The sequence below is a fragment of the Aspergillus sydowii genome (genome assembly GCF_001890705.1).
Source record: "Aspergillus sydowii CBS 593.65 unplaced genomic scaffold ASPSYscaffold_2, whole genome shotgun sequence".
Taxonomy (NCBI): domain Eukaryota; kingdom Fungi; phylum Ascomycota; class Eurotiomycetes; order Eurotiales; family Aspergillaceae; genus Aspergillus; species Aspergillus sydowii.
The window spans coordinates 10,755-31,283 of record NW_024467860.1 but is presented as its reverse complement, the minus strand read 5'-3'; the positions used below and the strand labels follow the sequence as shown (position 1 = coordinate 31,283).

The following is a 20,529-nucleotide window of genomic DNA, read 5'->3' as shown; positions in this document are numbered from 1 at the left end:
TACCAGATAATCATCATGGCTCTATCCCCTACTCAGCACAATATTAGTCTTCAAAACTTTTATGATCTAAATCCTGCGTTGAAGGGGGACTGTAGTGGTCTTTGGCCGGGGTACGCATATTATATAAAGGTCGCTCCTTAATAGTCGTGGTCTCATCTTAAATTAGCATGCTTTCTGTTCTAGATAACGACGCATTTAGTTCTCATACCATGTGTAACTTTGTGGATTTCGATAGTTATTCATTGCCCTACCCTTTGCTTACCCCTTCGTTCTCGGCAACGTAATTAAGACAACACCTCAGTTGAATTTACGAACCGCTGAATTGCTAAAGGACAGACAAAGATCCCGGATAATAATAGCATCAGCCTCATTGGAACGCCCACTCCACTGTTGGGACTCTCAGAGTGATGCATTTCGCGCTGACTAAGCGTTCGCCAACGCTGGTTTCTGACACCCTCAACATGTTACTTGTTACGTCTCCCCATGTTCCAAGTATTCGTGCGACTACCCCTCATATCATGGCGAATAGACTCTCTCTAGAGATATGGGCGCAGATTGCTGGCTACCTCGAAAATGACGTTGACTCTTTCCCGAAATATGCCCGAATATGCCGTCACGCGCAATCAGCATTCGAGCCACGGATCTACAGCACAGTCAGTGTACGCAGCGAGGATTTTGAGGTGCGGAGGGGCATCATGACTTTAGCTCAATTTAATGATCTTACCTCTGGCACGGCAGCTTCTGGACGCGCACTCATTCGCTGGCTCAATTATACGATTGTCATACCTTACGAGCTAGAGGATTATCGCGCAGTAAAGCTTGAGAACGAGACCTACAGCGAAGAAAATCCAATCCGGGAGGAAAATAACCTGGCTTTTAGAGCGAGCATAGTATCTCTATTCCAGATACTGAGCTCCTGGGGCGAAGAGTATCGCGCGATTACCTTAACCATTAACGTCATTGGCCGCCAACAGGTGCTCGAGCCAGGAACTAGAGAGGGTGAGAACCTGATGCAATTGGAATCGGTTCCCAACGGGGAGCAGTGGGTTGTTTCCCCGTACCGTGCTCGCTTTCCACAAGATGACGCTTCAATGTTGCCCCGGATTTTTTGCGTTGAAGAGCTCATATACGAAGAGTACTTCAATTTCTGGCCTGGTGCTGCATTACAAGTTGCGGCGCACTGCGACTCTCTGAGCTGCCTGCGCTTGTTCGTCGAAGAGCCGGTGAGGCCGGATCACCTCAGATACTTACGAAGCCGCCATCAAGGTACTTATTATCTGTCTGGATTACCATGGAGTACCTAAGCTGAATTTGCCCTTCAGCCATAGCATCGGCGCTCGCAACCCTGCCTACATCCATCAAGGCGTTCGACCTTTGGGGCTACCAGGATACCCCTTGCGCAAACTTCTTTCCCTCTGGCAGTACCGGTGACGAACTCTCACTAAACCTACGGGGCCTATCATTAAACCTACGAGAGTTAGAAGTCAGCTATACTCCTGTGGCATTAGACTTCTTGTTTCCACTTGACGAGAACGCCTCGCCCACACCTAAGGCTTCGTCTCTACATTGGCCTTACCTAGAAGCTATCAGAATGGATGCCATGCATAATTTCCTTCCAAACGGTAAGGCTTTGCCCTTTTTCTGGCGTTACTATCTGACTATGACTGAACGAATAACTGTTTCAATGACAGGTGAATGGTTGGGCGACCGCAGCCCCCGCTTATTCGAGGAAGAAGAAAACCTCTCCGGTTGGCAACTCTCTCGCGACAAGCTTCATCATGAGAAATTCCACCGATTATTCATATCCCTCGGATTGGCTGCACGCCGAATGCCCCGGATTTGTGAGATCCGCTTCGTAATTCGTGAATACAGCGAAATAGACTTCGAATTTTGGAATGCGGGGGGATATGACGAGAAACTATCGATGAGAATGCGGAATGCTGGCGGGTATAAACCCGACAAGCGCGTGGCGGAGGCTTGGGGGTTTGCTTTGGAGGATCTTGAAGTCTCTCACAATACTGAGGATAATGATGGTATTCATTTTGTCGAGGCGGATGCTACTTGGTCGCGGTTGCCTCCGGATCCCTAGAATGGGTTTTGCGATAGAGGGGCGCTTTTGCATTTTGATTCCCGGATAACCTGTATATACCTGCTGTTCAGTAACCTATTGAATATATAAGATCCTTGGCCTTTATAAATAGCGTAAGAAAGTATTTCTTGCCGAAACTGCCGTCCAGTCGGATATGAGTACGCGTAATGTACTTGCACAATGTAGGAGAGCAGTGGCCAGTGAGATTTGCATGCTTTATTTGCTTCCGTTTTTTTATATCCGTCCCTCGGTGTTTCTGTCTTTCGACTCACTACATGCCGACAGGCGAGAGCACGGGGCTACATCCACCTTCTCGTACGCACGCATTCAACTCATCTGGAGTCGAAGAATCCCCATAATATATATACTATCCAGCACTGGAGGGCTTGTGTTGCCTTTGGGCACCTGGCTATCATCTCTTTGAACCCCGGACAGAGGAGCTGGTTACAACATGGCTGGTATTCGTGAGTTGACTTCGTGCATTCTATCAACTAACTATGACTCTAAACACTAGTTCTTTGCAAGTAATGCTAACGACCGTATGCTCGCTCAGTAGAAATCGTTAAGACTACGCTCACCGATCTATTGGGCATCGACAACCCCATCATCCTTGCTGGGATGGCGATGTCCGCGGGAACTAAATTGCAGCTGCTGTGACCAATGCTGGAGTAGGCGTAATTGTAGGAGTTGGCTATATTCCTGAAATACTGATACACCTAATCGATGCACTGAGAGCCGATTTGAACGATAAATCTGCACCCTTTGGTGTGGACCTGTTGCTTCCACAAGTTGGTGGAAATGCCCGCAAGATAAAGTAAGCCACGAATCGAAACCAACAGAGGTGAATGCGTAGTGATAATAATTAAACTCTCCCAAATAGTTAGGATTTTACCAAACGAAAGCTCGATGAGTTGATTGATATCACCATTGAAAAGGGTGCCAAGCTCTTTGTCTCGGCCGTCGGACTTCCGCCCCGACACATCGTGGAGCGGCTCACAAGGCCGGCATCCTGTACATGAATATGGTTGGTCATCCCAAACACGTAACCAAAGCTCTTGAAAACGGGGCGGATACCATCTGTGCCCAAGGTGGTGAAGGAGGCGGACACACCGGAACCGTGCCGACATCGATCCTCATCCCGGCGGTTGCTCGTCTATGTTCCGGCAGAATCTCGTCTTTTACTGGAATAGAGGTCCAGGTAGTCGCATAACGGGGTATGTACAGCGGTCGATCACTCGTTGTAGCACTACAGTTAGGCGCCACGGGGATCTGGGTAGGAACAACATTCATCACGGCGGAGGAGGCCGGTGCGTCAAGGGCTCATCAGGACCAGGTCTGCGCTGCTGGATTCGATTCTCCTATTTGAACTATAATTTTCTCGGTAAGCTTTTCTTTTTCTTTTCCACTCCCCCCAGTTGGAAGTGAATCACTAGTCACCAGCTAACGTATCAAAGGGCCGTACTGCGCGCGTGCTGAAGAACCTGTATATACTCCACTGGGAGGAAAATCGACAAACCGGGATAAAGAGACTCACGTCGCAAGGGATAATCCCTGTCGGGAATGATCTAGATAGACCGGGTAGCGAAAATGACGATGTGCTACTGGAACAGTTGAGCCTCCTCCTGATGGGAAAAGTGGCCGGCCTGATTGAGGACCGCAAGCCACCTAGGGAGATTGTGGACGAGATCATAACTGAGGCTGCTGAGGTGCTGGCAAAGTCTTATCACCATACTGTAAATATTTGAACGGTGTATGTAGTGGTATAGTCAACAATTATTATAATTCACAGGATGCCAAGGTGTTTGGCAGGGACATAAGAGTCCAATTCCAGGTGAATTTACTACTCGCCAACTAGACTGCCTTAGGGTTAACTAATAACTTCTATATTATACTTACCTACCAGGGGTAGTGCTAGGCATGCTATAGCTCTAGCTACTAGTCTAGTAATACTTACTATCCCGGGCAGTGTACCTACAGCAAGTTTCTTAATAAAAGCTTACTAGCAGGTGATATGCCCTATATTCGGGTGGCGGCAAAATGAGACTTCTGAAAAGATACCGTCGCTTACCCTAAAAGCAGGGGTCTTATACCGGAGAGTCTTCGTCGCTTGGCCGTGCCTTGCAGTGGCAGTCACAGTGGCTAGACGTGTAGATGCGGTTAAGGCTGTGGCTATTCCTGCGAATTCGGATAGTGTGTATGATAGCTCGACTTGTTCAGTTAAATAGCCAAGCAGCTTGACCAGGTTCTTTGAAACAGTGATATGTCTTAGCGATAGTGGTCTATGTTGGAGGTCTAGACCGTTGGCTTATGGTGGACTGCCATGAATATCACTGCATGTTAAGGTGCTTTCGGCGAGAGGACGAGATTATCCGAAAAAGTCGTGAGTTCATGTCGGATCCTCACCTCGTCGCCCCAAGTCGTAGTACCCGTGTCCCACATGAACAGTGCCATTCGCGAGCTCCCTGACTTCGTTTCGTTGATGGTCGTTCTGGGCGGCGTAAGCCATCGTTGGCCCCCAACCCTAGCTCTCTTGGCTGGCTCAGCCTTCCAATGCAGGAACGATGCTCTGCTGCCAAGAGCACCAAGGGAAATTCATCGTGGCCGCCGTGCTCAGCATGATATTGAGATATTGCTCCACGCACGTATATAGTATAACAATATCAAACCGTGTCTTCACCAATAGAATCGTCCCCTGTAGATGCGTGCTCGTCCAGGGCTGGAAAAGCAGGACTTAGGAACTGGTTTCCGCCCCTAAGGGGTTTGTCAATGCGCACGCGACGGCGATATCATTCGTGTCGGCCTGGTCTCGAGCCGCCGGCTTCGTAGCCAGGTACAGGCTCCACTCAAGTGCTCCGAGTAATATCTCTGTTCTATATCGTCCAGTAGACGCTCCACGCTCTCGCACGTTGCCATCGCCCTCTGCCGTTGCGGCATCTATGGGGCGTTCTACGCACGGGGGACCGGAATTGGCTACACCTTGCTGGTCCCACTGGTAGCAGCCCGAGGCAAATGCAGGGAATCGGGAGCTCTATAAAACGCTGCAGTGCACCGCATCACGTTCTTCGATAGGTAGCAACCAGCTCACATCTGCAACTCTCGAGTCCATCCCGAAATCTCGCTCTCACCCTCGCCATGAGACTCCAGATCGCTGCCAGCCTCCTCATTGGAGGCGCGGTTGCCATTCCAGGTTCGATACCCTGCGCCTGCTCTGCCTCGTCCTCGCCCACTGCCTCCGCGGCGAAACCGGCGACGACGGCGACATCTATTTGGTCTTCTACTTCTTCTATGGAGACATCAACGACGACTGACTCATCCTCTCCTTCTACCGCCGTCATAGTGACGGATCACAAACCCTCCTCATCTTCGTTCATCCCTTCCACCGCGTCCAGCACGGCGGCTTCCTCGTCCTCTACATCCTCCAGCACTGGAGTATCAGAGGCGTGTGCCAACAACGACGGTATTGAATACCCCGCTATCCTGGAATATGTTCCAACTAATGCACGCTTTCAAACCAGACGCTATCTGGACCAGAGAAAACTACAGCGAAAATGACGTTAGCGCATGGTACAACCACTGGTACAAGGATAATATCGAGGGCGATGACCAGATTGACGAGACCTTCGCCGCATACTGGGGCCTGGGTCCGAGCTTCTCCTGCGACATCGTGAACCAGTGTGATGCCCCCCAGTGCAGTGTGCTGAAGCGTCCTGACCAGGCCTACGACTACGAGAACGCGGCGATGTTCCTGGCGTCTATGTCCAACTTCAACGCTGTATGCTGGATTCACCCCATGTCATTTTATAATCTGTTTTCCTAACATGAGCCTACCCCCCTAGCATTATAGCAAGATCTACGAGAGCCTGGACGGTGCGAAAATTGATTTTGGATCCATCGAGGCTACCCTCCAACAGACTTTCTACCCGGGGGTTACCAAGGCGGATATGGCCGCTATCCAGGGGTTGAGCGGCGGACAGATCGCCATTGTAAGTACCCAGAAAAGAAAAACAGAAAGAAACAATGAAATCCGTGAGGGAGTACTGATTAGGCTTTAGGGTGTTATGTCTGCGTGGAGTGGCCCTGCATCGCCTTTGATCAACACATTCAAGGAGATCTACGGCGGTGTGTCGAGGGGATTCAGTGCCTTCTTGAAGGCGAGCGACAAGAGTGTTCAAAATATGGCCAGTCTCGAGGAGAACTTCACAGGTAAGATGGACAATATCAGGAGGACTTTTGCGGAAATCCATGACAATGTAGTCAAATGGGGGGTGCACAATTTCACCACGATCGACAGCATCTTCGAGGGCGGTGCTTATGTTGATGACCGTGAGATTACTATCTTACACGACATCAGCAATGAGGATCTCCGCGACTATATCCGCGAGCAGATGTTCGCTATGCTTATCAACCAAGTGTGGCTCAAACAGGGTGCCTATATCCTGTCTCGCCCGATGGACGAGGCTGATTGTGAGTCCCCATTTGTTGCTTTGTTGTCTCCAGGACTGGCTAACAGCTGTCGAGAAAAAGGCAAGGAATATCAGGTATCTCACTTCGAAGATATGCCTGACCACCTCTGCTACGACAACCGTATATACTGGCTCTACAAGTACGTCCATCATCCTCGACACATATGAACTCCTCTTCTAACCGCTGATGACGAGCAAAAGGTACCGCGGAGCCACTGCAGGTGCGACGTCGTCAGTCGATCCCCTTCCCGGATCCAAAGAAGACCTCGAGAAGCACGTCGGTATCACCACACAGGACGCCATGCTGTCCGCCATTGAGGCGTACAACGAGGGCGGCTATAAGTACGAGTCGGCCGCAGACGTTGACCACCTCTTTGAGGGCAACATCCAGAAGAAAATCGACCTGAAGAGCCGCATCAAGGGCTTCTGGAACTTCCCTATCTGTGAGATCGAGACCTCCGACGAGTTCGACACGACCGGCCTACAGCAAGAGGAGTACGGCCCGACTTCTGTCTACTGGTCGACTGTCGACAATAACCGCCCTCCTGGTAAAGGTAATAAGGGCTCGGATGGCATCCAGTCAGTATATCCCTGCAATCCTCCTACTACCATTACTACATATTTGAGGTCTCTGCGCTAACCAAAAATTAAGAATGTGCCTCTGCGCGACTGCTAAAGACCGCCAGGGCGTCTCTATCAAGGAGCTCGAGTACCCCGGGCCCGACTCGTTCAGGGCTATCCTCGACGCCCGCGAGCACCAGTCGTGCAACTTGAAGAACAAGCTTACCTTCCACTAGACTGCTGTTGTCCGTATACTACTTATGTGCTAGACATCTTTTGATTGCAATGGCCTAGGATTATTTCACTTTAATTACTCGTTTTCCTTCTTTGAACCTGTGAATACTAGACAATGTCAATGTATTATTATTACTAATGAAAAAAACATACAACAGTCAGTAATATGTCCGTTTTCACCCCTTTCCTCAGACTCACTGGGTTCAGCTCCCTTAATGATATAGTATGTCTTAGAGTGGCTTCTATTCCGTACTTTTTATCCGTGCGCCCTATAAGGCCCTTGGGCTTAAGGATTATTGTGAATAGTGTGAAAGAGTATAATACACCTGAATTTAAGAGATAAAGAGTCATGAATAGTATATTTCAAGGATTAAGGAATTCTAATAGATTAATACTAAAGTTCTAATATTATACTCTTTATAATATAAAAAGATTTTTTTATAGGCTAAGTTAGCTAGAGACTGACTTAGCTCTATACTTTATAAATACTTAGTTATTTTTATAGAGAGTCTTATAACTATTTTTTCTTTTAAGGCCTTAGTCTCTTTACTCTCTTAAGATAATCTTTATAACTATACTAAATAGTCCTTATTAATAGTAAATTTGTAATATCCACGCTAACTGCAATCCCGTGATCATACACATAGACCAAAAAAGGTCCAACGAGACTACTTACTAGTAGTCTTGTTGATTGCAGTGATATATAAACCTAACCATGTGGCAACCGCCTGAATCCTAAGGCATATATATATAATCCATCACATGGTAAATCACATGCTTGCTATTCATGTAATCACAAATTATTTAAAAACCTCCCTGTAATATAAAATCTAAATTACAGAAGAGTATTATAATAGAAAAAAAAAATTCTATAAATTATAAGATAATCTCTATAAATAAACTTCTAAGCTAGATATAATAAATCTTGAATATATAAGATTCTTTTATAAAATTCTTCTTTATTATATAGTATTATCTATTAGTAGCAGTAGTATATATACTGACTTACTGAGCAACGAAAATCCAACAGTGCCTGACCAGGTTGCTTGCGACTTTCAGAAAGTCAAAGAAAGAGGGAGACAACTGCTCAGTGTCAATTGCTCAGTGTCTGAATATTGCGCAGATGCCTCTAGTCTCTCTGAGAGCTCTAGGGTGAATGTTTTTGAAGGCGTGGAGTCTTTGGACGATCCGCAGCAAGTGTTAGTTTCCACTATTGGAGACTTGCTGAAAGCTAAGCGGATTTCTACCAAAGTTTGTTGTGCTAGAGGTTTTATACAATCAGTCTCTAAAAGAGGACTGCATAGGCTCAAATCCAGTATTATCATATTACTAATATGACTTATTATCAATAAGTTCTTGACTCTGCTGCCGCCGGCGGATATTTCAATTGGAATACATGTGAATCTGGCATACAAGCTTGCATTACTGTTTATAATTTGCTTCAGCATATTGTAATCGTTCAATGAATGCGAGTATAAATAGAAAGGGTCGGCGATGGCTGAATAATCCGAAGCTTTCAATCTCCGAAACAACTAGTTAACTAGCAGCCATTCTGGATGACAATATCATATTTTGTTTTAATGGGGATGTAAACAAATTTACAGCTCCATCAGTGTATCCATATCTGCGCAACCTCGACACCAGGTAATTCTCGCCTCGGGCATTCCCCAGTGTTCATCTGTCTTCTTGATATGATCCTCCGGATAAGTCACGGTAGCAACATCCGGGGAAGGCCAATTCCCGGAATGCCACATGGTCTGAGGCTGGCCGCCGATGGTATCCAGCTTGCGCAAGCGAACGCCGGCTGCGGAGGCGTCTTTTTGTAGTGCACCAATGCCGAATTTAGTGCTGTCTCTGTTGAATGGCCCTTCCACTGTTACTTCCCGCAGATTCGGGAACTCGTTCGCGCGGAGTGAGATGATCTCGCACAAGGAATCAACTATGGCGCGCACTTGGTCCTCACTGCTTGGGTTTTTGATGCGAATTGTTTGGATTGAGGAGGGAAGTCGCTTGGACAGGGGCATGTTAGCCCATGTGACGCATGCTTCGCGGTCGAAGTCATCGTAGGAGTCGCTGCGTTCGGGGTCTTTGACAATGTAGTCGGCCGAAATGTGAAGGTTTTTCAAAGTGGAAAATGAGGCGAAATTGAGCGGGTTGATTTGCTCTTCCACGTCGTCAATGCAGCCCCCAGACTCCCATGACAGGTAAACATTCTCCAGGGTACCTTGGACAGGCCGCAGCGCCGCCAGCAGAGAGGACGCAGGTAGTGGCTCGGGTTCGAAATGGATTTCCCGGTGATATATGAACGTGCGGAGTCTAGTTCCACTGTGGGCAATTATTCGTGTAAAGCCATTGGCATCGATATGCCCGCCTCGTATCTCGAGGTGACGCATCGAGGATGAGGGCGGTGGGACCGCGCCCTCGCCTCCGTAGCGCTCATCGTTGAACGCGGGGTGCATTTGGCCGAAATTCCCACATAGCAGGTGCGTGAGGCTGGGAATCTGCAGCAGGGGTAGGAGAAGTCCGCTGTTAGTCAGGTACTTATCGTGCTCGCAAGTGTACTTGAGCTCAGCCAGCTGGCGCAAGATGGGTGGGTTGGGTTGTTGCCCGGCCAGTTCAAAAACGTGCTGAACGAGGAATTTTTGTTTCGACCAGCCGACTTTGATCTCCAGGCGATTCAGATTTGGTAACGAGGCGAGCATCACAGCGAGTACAGCGTCCGAGTTTTGGGGCCGCCTACGCAGGGCGGACTCCCAGCGATCGCGGAGATCGTCCAGGAGGTCGAAATGACGGGTTGCGGCCACGAGGGTCACCTCTTCGTCTTCGTTTCCTGGAACAGTAGTGTCTTCTTCCGGCGTCGTGTGGTACGTGCAGCAACTGTTCTCCTCCCAGAAGAGGTCTGTCAGGTCCAGCGTGTGGATCTGGCGGGCGAGGCGTGGGTTGCGCAGGACAGTCAGGGTGAGGTGGCGAATCTAACCTTGGTGAGATGTCTCAAGATAAAAAATGAAGGTAGACCAACCTGGTGACTGGAATTGGAAATCCCATTTAGATCGCGATTGACTCGCTCAAACCCCAGATGGACGTGCGAGTATAACCTGGGCGTTACGAGGTGGCGGAGCTGCTTGTTGCAGGCGCACAGACAGGCCAGTGTTGGAGAATGGGTGTCCACATTGTCGATGATGAGAAGTAAGATATCCAAGGAAATATTGCAGAGTGACATTATTGGTATAGACGAGGAAAGTTTTGGAGATGATCTAAATATTTTTAAAAGGTGCGATGGTGCCTAGGGCGCCAAGCCCCACATGTTCCGGTTACAGTAGCCAAGATAATAGATACCATGCTGGATGTGGGTCTCACAGGCGCCCGAAATCCCGTGACTTGGGCTGATGTGCTGTAAATCAGCCAGATCACTTGACAGAACCTCCCCTGACCTCTTCTGCGACCTACCTGTGGTAATTCTCATGGGAGGTTTTTGTCAATTTCCGCCTAACCCACAGGCCCCGAGCCATCAACCTAACCCACAGGCCCCGGGGAATCGACCCCTCGATGCTGTTAGGGTTCCGAAAGATGGACCCACCCGCGTGCTGCTGATTGGCTGTAGTCTGGGGCGGATAGGGGGTCCCTACCATTAATTCAGACCCTCGATGCTTTAAGAATAGGTTATCTGATTATATCTAGATTTTACTATATTATAGAATTACTATTTATTTATTAGTTTCTTGCTCTAGAGCTGGATCCAGTAAGGTTTATAGGTATAGATTAACTGTAAAGATTATAGNTTAGATAATTATAATTTTTAATAGGATACTGCCTGCTGCCTGCCTGTATTACCTGCTACTTATATCCAGGGGTATTCTAATATCTAAACTAGCTTTAAATCTATTTATAATAGATATTTATTTATTTTAGTACTTTATTTATAAGTATAGAGATCTAGATATTCTAGAAGATCTCTAGCTTACAGGTAATTATCTACTGCTACTATTACTAAGGGATCTAACTAGCTAAGATTAAGTAATATTTAAAGAAGTAATACCAGCTCCTGCATGCAGATATATATATTATTAGTAAGATAATCTAGTAATAGAATAGGATCTAGTAGGGTTCCTAAGTAATTTAGATTTTATATAAACTTAATAAGCTGCTACCTATCCTGTCATGCAAGCCTAATAGCTTATAGTACTACTGGCTAGATCTACTATACCAGTATCTGGTATCCTCTATAAAGACTATATAGAATTATTAGTAGGATATTTATAGCTGGTTCTAGTATTACTATAGTAGCTAAGTAAGGCAGATATAGTAAGTAGTAAGTTAAGCTAAGCTATAATAATTATTCTAGTATATCTCCTAATAGCAGGTATTCTATAAGGGGAAAGACTTCTATTATATATATATCTACTTCCTGGACAGGTGTCCTGAGCCCTTACCCTCTATCATGCAGATCTAGCAGGCTATAGATTAAATATATATATTATAGTAAGAATAGCAGGAGAAGCAGTAGCAGGAGTATATAATCCAGGCAGGCAAGATTAATAATATTAATCTATAGCTATAGTTAATATAGTAGGCTAAGTACTTATAGGAAGTAGATTTAGCTAACTTAATTAGTATTTCTAGTATAGACTATATTAATAAGAGTTTAACTATAGTTAAAAGGATTAATACTAAGCTAGTAGTCTAGGTACTGCAGGCTACTATAGCTTAACTAGTCTAGAAGAGCTAGTAGACTGTATAGTACTGCAGGCATGCTATCTAAATTAAGACTATATATATAAAGACCAGCCAGACACCATACTGCCTGTTAATAGTATATATAAACCTGGAGTAGATCTAGAAGTATATCTAGCTATAGTAGCAGGTACTAGAGTTTATTACCTGTATATAGATAGACTAGCTATAGAAAGACTAGAAGCTAGAGTATAGGATAATTATATAGTAGTAGTATTACTAGCAGTAGCTATAGGGATTAGCCTAGTAGGTAGTAGATAAGAAGGCTAGCCTGGATCCTATAGAAAGAGATATAGAGATAGAGGCAGTATCTATATAGAAGATAATAGTAATTATAATAATATCCTGAGGTTTAGTAAATATTAAGGTTATTAAAATACTAGAGTATAGTCTAAAGGCTTACTCTCTAGTATTCTTATTATTCTAACTATATCTATCTAAGCTTCCTATATATAGTCAAGCTAAGCTATCAGTAATAGAACTATCTAATAGTAGACTTTCTCTGATATTCTATTATTAAACTATCTAAAGATAGGACTTCGCGAGTATTAATATCTTTAATATATATTAAGAGTATTAATACTATTAAGTACTGACTTAGAGAATTATATTCTTCTCTACTTATCTAGCTATCTATCTGGACAGCCTATAATTTATTATCTAAGTAGATATATATTTACCCTAGATATAGAACTGGCTGCTAATAGTTATTAATATATCTAGTACCAGGCTATATAAATATTAATTTTCTATTAGAAATGAAGAGTTATAGCTTATTATTAAATCTTATTATTTTAAGATTTAATTAAGCTGTACTTAAGAAGCCTTATTATTCTTATTAGTCTAGCTGTTATCTATAAATTAAGATAAAAAGAAGTTAAAACTAAGCTATTAGAAGCTTAATTAAGTATTATCTTATCCTAGATAAGCTGAAATTAGATATAAAATAGATAGTAGAATTAAGGAAATACTTTATTAAGAGCTTCTCCTATATCTATATTAGACTGGTATAAAAAGAATAAGTATAAAGAAACTATTTACTATAATTTTAAATATTTAGGATGCAGGGTTCCCTATAGTAACAGGTTTATTAAGTAAATTAATAAGTTTTTATTATAGTTAAGAGAATTTTTATATACCTGGGTATTAATATACTTATTTTTATATTTATATCTTACTTTATTAAATCTCCTTTTTCCCTGTTTTCTTTTCTATAATCACTACCTTTTCTTGGACTAGAAGTCTTATTAGATTATTTAATTAATTATACTCCTGTCTCTTCTCTATATTATTATCCTGAAGTCCTTGCTTCTTTTTAATATTATATTCTCTACTATTACTTACTATATCTTAAAGCTTAGTTTCCCCTTGAAAGGGTAAGTTTACTAAAGTCTTATCTTATATTTAATCTGGTATCTTAGCTCCTAATTTAATAATTACTAGTAAGTCCTCTGTTTAGTCCTGTCTAATATAGATACTAATATATTTTACTATCTTAATATAGCCCCTAGCTTTAAAGCTGTCTAGGTTTTCCCTAAGATCTGTAAACCTGACTAGTCTTTAGACTATTATGGTTATCCTATTATAAAAACTTTAAAAGGAGTCTATTAAGAGGGTAGTTATACTCTCTATCTTTATAGTAAGGAGCTATTTAAGGAATAAGTATATACTTACTATTAGATTAGAGAAGTATTTTATATCTATATTATTAATCTAGAGTACTGAGATAGTACTGTCTGGTATAGAGTATATTTAAATTATATATAGGCTAGTAGTAGTAGTAAATATTCTATTTATATCTCTTAAGGACTTAATAATTAGACTCTTATATATATTAAGTAAGTTATTATCTATCTTTATCTAGCTCTTATCTTTTCTAGCTTTACTAATAGTAGTCCTGACAGGGAAATCTAGTAGTCTAGTAGTCTAGAAAAGGCTAGAAGATATTTAGAGGTATATAAAGCTTTACTAGTATTAATTTATCTTAAGCCTACCCTGTATCCTGGAGAGATACCCTTGCTTATTATTAAATTATCTATAGGATAAATTTTAGATTTATTAAGATTATTTTAAAATCTATTAAATAGAAAGGTTCTTATATAGGGAATCTTACTATTCTTATAATATAATCTTAATCTTCTTTTTAAAGCTGTTTAAGATCTCTAAACTTTTCAGGCTATTATTATCTTCTATTTTTATATACTTAGTATTATTAATTCTATTAGCTAGTATAAGTTTTAGATAAGGGAAGCCTGTTATCTTCTAATTAATATATACTTCTATTCTTACTTTTTATTCTTTCTTTATTAATTCTATACAGGCTATAAATATTCTAGATAGTAAGTTATTTATTAAGAGTTCTTCTTTATCCTCCTGTCTAGTTTTAGTCCTTGAATATATTATCTAGAAGCCTCCGCCCAGTCCTGCTATAGATAGTAATAAGTCTAAGAAGAAGCTCTTAAAGAAATAGTAGTATTATTCTCCTAGATTAATTAGGAAAAGAATTAAGACAGCCCTAGCTATATTAAAGACTCCTATACTAGTTACTATTAAAGATAATAATAATAGTACTAGCTTTACTCTAGAGGCTCTAATAACTAGTATCTTATATATAGGATTTATTAAGCTAGTTAATAATACTTCTATTTCCTATTTAGATAAGATAGCTACTAGTAAAGATAATAAGGAAGCTGATAATAGTAAAGATAATAATAATAGTAATAATAGAGTGGATAATTTTATTAATATTAAAGAGACTTAGATATTTTATTAAGATTTTCTTTCCTGTTTTTCCCAGGCTGGTATCTAAATTTATAGATTTTATTAGTTAGCTAGCTATTAATCTTATTATAGAGTAGTTTCCTTAGTTTCTAGCTATAAATAAAGTTATTAAGATCTATCTTTATATTTATATAGCTTTTCTTTAGTAAGTCTATCCTGATTATTTTTAATAATATAGAATAATTATAGTAAATAATCTATTAAAATCTATCTCTCTAGTATTTCTTTAAGAATAGAGATTCCTCTAGGGGCTTTTACTTCTTCTAACTATATTATTACTATCTGAGATAGATAAGTCTTCTTTAAATATCTAATCTTCTTCCCTGCCTGACTCCTATACATGCTATCTAGAGTTATATACCTCTATTAATTATACTATTATTTTATCTTAAGACTAAGTTTTATAAGTATATAGCTTTCTAGTCTTCTATATATTTCTTTAATTTAGTTTTCTAATAGTATCTTCCTCCTCTACTTTACTTAAGTATATTCCTGTATATTCCTGCTATTCCTACTCCTGTTTAGTCTATATAGATAGGTTAGAGTATAAGAAGAGATCTAGTTTAATAGTATTAATAATTTACTAAACTTTAACTGGGTAGTAGAGTATAAATCTTACTTACTTTAGTTTAGAGGCTAGTTATATTAATAACTAGAGTCTCTCAGGCTTATTAATATTAGCCTAGATTAAGTATTAGCTATTAACTAGATTATAGATAACTTAGCTATTAGGCTCTTTAATAATATAGGTTCCTAATAGATACTGTTTTAAAATCTAATATAGGCTAAACTACTTCAGCTGGAACTTTTATAGTATTTTATTATATATAAGAATCTAGTTACTCTTCTTAAAAGGATACTCCTTAATAAGGTTATCTTAAATAATTTATTATTTAATTATATAAGTTAGCAGTTACTTATTTATTAAGGTATGGGTATACTGAATTTAGATTAGTTAATCATCCTGCATGGCTCTTTCCTTCTTTATATTATTATCGGGCAGTCTAGGTTTAATATTATAGATAAGTTTAAATAGGCTAGTATTAATAATATTATATACTTAAATTTAGGTAGCAAGGAGTGCCTGGAATAGGTATTTATTCTAGAGATATATTAGTTTATCTATAAGTATTTTTATAAGTATTAAATCTAAGACTCTATTTAACCTTTCTACTCGCCTATTTATCTATAGGTAATAAGGTATTATAACTTAATATTTTATTCTCAGGATCTAGATATAGTAGGCTATTATCTTTAATAAGATATTTAGTCTATTATCTAATACTAACTTATTTATTACTCTATATTAGATAAAGATATTTTTATAAAGAAAACAGGTAACAGCTTTATTTATTATATTTAGGACTACTTTAACTACTAGCTAGCCTATAATATAGTTAATTACTATTATAATTTATTAGTTTCTATTTAGAGTTACTAGTAAGGGGCTGATAAGATTAATTCTTTATTATTTAAAAGGTTTAATATCTCTTTAAAATATATGTATCTACTACTCTCTTTCTAGACCTGTCTGGGATTACTGTGATACTTGATATACTAAATATTTATATAATATAATCTAAATATCTTAGTATATTAATAGCTACTATACTCTTATATTTATAGTACTAAGTAGTCCTGGGTATTCTAGATAGCTATATAATTTATATATTCTTTTTATAAATAAGTTCTAAAGTTCTTTCTATAGATATAGAGCTTTAGTTCTATCTTTATTAATATAGAATAGGATATTCTCTATATCTAGATCTATTATATCCCTGTATCTACTATAGGTAAAATACCTCCTGTTAGTCTTAATACTTCTTACTATTAAAGTATCTGATAGTAAAAATCCTTTAGTAAAATACTGTATTATACTATTCTTCTATATTTTAGTACTTTCTAACTATATTAATATAAGCTGTCCTGCTATTTTATTTAACTATTATACTATAAATACTTTATCTATACTGTTACTTACAGTAGCTGGGCCTTCTTTAATAAAGTTAGGCTATCTATTAATAGTATTAGATACTACTGCTTTTTTTCCCGGGTAATATTAGATTTCTAGATTATAGGCTTGGAATTCCTTAATCTATTATACTAAGTATTTGGAGTAGGTCTAGGTTATTATAAGGTACTTCAGGCTCTTATAATCTATTAGGATCTCTATCCTGGTCCTATTTTCTAGATAGTGTTTCTAGTATCTTAAGACTTTCTTAATAGCTAATAATTTCTTTTTCTATATTAAGTAGTTCTATTCTATACTATTTAATTTTCTTCTATTAAAGACTACTAGATACTATTTACTATCCTTTACTAGCTGGCTGAGAACTATCCTAATTACCTATTCTGATATATCTATTTTAATCTAGAAATATTCTATTAGATTAATAATAGAGAGAATAGGTGCTATGACTAGTGTCTTTTTTAATTATTAGAATACTCTTTTATAACTAGTATTCTAAATTACTAATTAATACTTCTACTTCTTTTCTCCTGTATTCTTTTTCTTTAGGAGTTCATGTAACAGGGCTGTAATTCTAGTAAAGTTATAAATAAATTACTGATAATATATTACTAACCCTAGGAACTGTTAAAGTTTATATATATTTCTTAATTATAGCTATTTATTAATAATTTTAAGCTTAGCTGGGACAGGTTGGATGGTCCCTCTATTAATAATATATTTATAGAATTCTAGTTCCTCTATCCTGAGAATATACTTTAAATCTTTTATAAATAGTTTATTCTACTATAATATATCTAGAACTGTCCTTAGATAGTGCTTATATTCTTTCTATATATCTAAGAAGATAAGGATATTGTTAAGATAGATAAAATAGAATATCTTTAAATATAGAGCTAAGATCTGATTTATAAGTATCTGAAATATTACTGGTATATTTAATAGCCTAAATAGCATGGCTAGGAATTTATACTTTCTAAAGATAGTATTAAATACTATCTTTTAGATTAATACTTCTTCTATTCAGACTTGTCAGTACCCTAAAAGAAGGTTAATCTTTAAGAGATATATTACTCCTTTAACCTGGTTAATAAGATTCTGGATATATAGAAGTAGATATTTATTCTTATATATTTTTTAGTTTAGTAATTAGTAATTAATATATATCCTCTATCTTCTATTAGGTTTTAGAGTAAAAATAATAGGAAAACTCTATAGACTAGATAATATCTTAATAATTCTTTTATTAAGGAGCTCTGTAAGCTGTCTCTTTAACTTATCTAGTTTTTATAATAATAGAGAATAAAAAGGTTAATTTACTAGTAGCTTATTACTAGTATTAATATAGTATTTAAGTTCTTAGTTAGGAGGAAGTATTAGTAGTAGTTTCTCCTAAAAGATAGCTATAAACTTCTTTATAATTACTTTAACCTTCTTTTCTATCATGGTGTAGCTATTCTGGAGTAGTTAAATAATTACTAGAATAGTATCCTTCTTCTACTTCTTTAAGATTCTAATAGCTTGCTTTGTACTCATCAGTTCTAGTATTGATTTAATACTAGAAATATGATTTTTAATATTAATAGACTGGATAATATATATATACTGCCTGTCTTTCCCCTAGAGATATATTTTAGATATACTTTAATTAATCTATAGGTTAATTACCTTTAACTAATCCCGCCCTAATATTATATTATAATAGGGTAACTTTAATATATATACTTCTATACTTACTTTCTAATCTCTAAAGACTATTAGTAACTAGAGATATCCTCTTATAGTTAAGGATTCTCTATTTACTACTCTTACTTCCAGTTATTCTGTGCTTTGGGAGGTCCGGTAATCCTAAAGGTAATTAATTAACTAGATTAATAGAAATAAGTAGCTAGCCCTAGAGTTAATAAGGATCTTTATAACCTTAGTAAGTACCCTAAATCTAATAGTATAGATATATAAAGTAATATCTAATTCTATAGTATATAATATAGCTATCTTTTGCTAGAGTACCTTTAAGATTAGTTATTTATATATAGTTAGGGGTTCTAATATATCTAAAACTTCTAACTTCTAAGTTTTTATTCTAGAGGTTTTTACTATTTATACTACTAGTTTCTTCTTATCTAGTAGCCTTACTTTTTTTCTAAGTCTTTTAATCTAGTCTCTTTACTATAGGCCTGTTAATAATAGGTAATTTTTAAGTATTCTTTTCTATTATACTAGAAATATACTTTATTTATTAAGTACTAGGCTTTCTATTCTAGACTCTCTTTCTTTAGTTAATCAGGTTATATAGTAAGCATACTTAGATCTATAGTATTAGATTAGTTAATACTAGTTAATATATTACTTATATAATATCCTGTGATAGTATTACCTTACTTATACTAGCTGAATCTCTGGACTAGCTCCTTAAATTTTATAGGGTAATTAAGATCCCTTATAAATTAAGCTTAAAGAGCAGGCTTAGTACCTATCTTAAAGTATTAGATTATAAGATATTCAGGTAGAGGGGGCTTGATCTAGATAGTTATATTTAAGAACTAGCTACTATAGTTTACTATACTACTATTCTCTTAGGTATAACTAATAAAGTATTCCTACTTCTTATTCTTACTAAAAAGTTTCTTAAAGTTATCTAGAATCTATTATCAGAATCCTTCCTATATATTAATAGGTTTAATCCTGCTATCCTATACTCTTTTACTTCAGGCTTGCTATATAGGTTTTACTATTCTATTAAGAAAGTCTTTAATATAGTAAATTTTCTAGATATCTAAAGGATTCTTTTCTACTAGAGTATATTTAGCTTTAAAATACTTCTCTACTAATTAAAGCTATCTTCTTATAGTATTATTAGTAACCTACCTGCTATACTTTAGGGGTTTTTTTATATCTGATAACTTCAGGTATAGTTTTATAATTCTAGTTTAAATAATCCCTTTCTAACTTAGGGTTATTATCTCTATTAATATTCTCTGTAGTATCTTCTATAGTAAGGCTATAGTACTATTCTGCTATTCTCTTAAGGTTATAAGGGTTTTCTTCTACTATTACTATTAGTTCTCTATCTTCCTTAGCCTATTTTTATTCTCCTGCTGGGATTGGTTCTACTATTCTAAGGCTTAGGCCAAGACTGGAGTATAGATATTCTCTATAACTATAAGATTCTATATTATCATGATATTCTGGTCCCAGTGAGGCAAGGGGGTGTTAGGATTATAGTTATTAGAGTTATTATTAAAGTTTTATTAGAGATTTACTATTATTAGAATTATTATAATTAGTATTCTTGATCTATTAAGGTTATTATCCCTAAGATACTATTCTTATATCTCCTGAAATATTTATCTGTTGGTTTTCTCTTATATTTAGAGATATAGAAGGTTTTTTTTACAGGTAGACCTATTATTATTATGATTATTAATAGGTTCCTACTTATTTTAGTTTTTAGAGAGTTCAGTCTACTAACTTCCTTTCTCTAAGATCACTAGTGAAATTAAAGATATACTACTAGATATAGTAATATCCTGAGATTTAGTAAATATCAAGATTATCAAAATACTAGAGTGCAGCCTGAAGGCTCACTCCCCAGCATTCTTGTTGTTCTAACTACGTCTACCTAAGCTTCCTATATATAGTCGAGCTGAGCTATCGGCAATAGAACTATCCGATAGTGGACCTTCTCTGATATTCCATTA

General features: G+C 38.2%; 4 protein-coding genes across 4 annotated transcripts; 3 read left to right on the top strand and 1 right to left on the bottom strand.

Moving 5' to 3' along the window:
* Positions 1-518: 518 nt before the first annotated feature.
* On the top strand, positions 519-2,189 carry ASPSYDRAFT_169773 (uncharacterized protein; the record flags this gene model as incomplete). Its single annotated transcript, XM_040843406.1, has 3 exons — positions 519-1,266; positions 1,323-1,622; positions 1,692-2,189. 3 exons carry the CDS (start codon positions 519-521, stop codon positions 2,087-2,089), a joined length of 1,446 nt encoding a protein of 481 aa, XP_040705488.1. The 3' UTR covers positions 2,090-2,189.
* Positions 2,190-2,540: 351 nt separating this feature from the next.
* On the top strand, positions 2,541-3,834 carry ASPSYDRAFT_54679 (uncharacterized protein; the record flags this gene model as incomplete). Its single annotated transcript, XM_040848895.1, has 5 exons — positions 2,541-2,553; positions 2,738-2,903; positions 2,929-2,930; positions 3,079-3,287; positions 3,544-3,834. The coding sequence occupies 5 exons, from the start codon at positions 2,541-2,543 to the stop codon at positions 3,832-3,834; spliced, it is 681 nt and encodes a 226-aa protein (XP_040705487.1).
* Positions 3,835-5,221: 1,387 nt separating this feature from the next.
* On the top strand, positions 5,222-7,349 carry ASPSYDRAFT_85383 (uncharacterized protein; the record flags this gene model as incomplete). Its single annotated transcript, XM_040851520.1, has 7 exons — positions 5,222-5,546; positions 5,605-5,861; positions 5,926-6,072; positions 6,142-6,553; positions 6,614-6,692; positions 6,754-7,131; positions 7,205-7,349. 7 exons carry the CDS (start codon positions 5,222-5,224, stop codon positions 7,347-7,349), a joined length of 1,743 nt encoding a protein of 580 aa, XP_040705486.1.
* A 1,363-nt stretch (positions 7,350-8,712) lies between these two features.
* Positions 8,713-10,604, bottom strand: ASPSYDRAFT_40224 (uncharacterized protein). The gene is made up of 2 exons (XM_040846039.1): positions 10,367-10,604; positions 8,713-10,319 (listed from the first exon to the last, which is right to left on the bottom strand). The coding sequence occupies exons 1-2, from the start codon at positions 10,565-10,567 to the stop codon at positions 8,946-8,948; spliced, it is 1,575 nt and encodes a 524-aa protein (XP_040705485.1). The 5' UTR covers positions 10,568-10,604; the 3' UTR covers positions 8,713-8,945.
* Between the last annotated feature and the right edge of the window lie 9,925 nt (positions 10,605-20,529).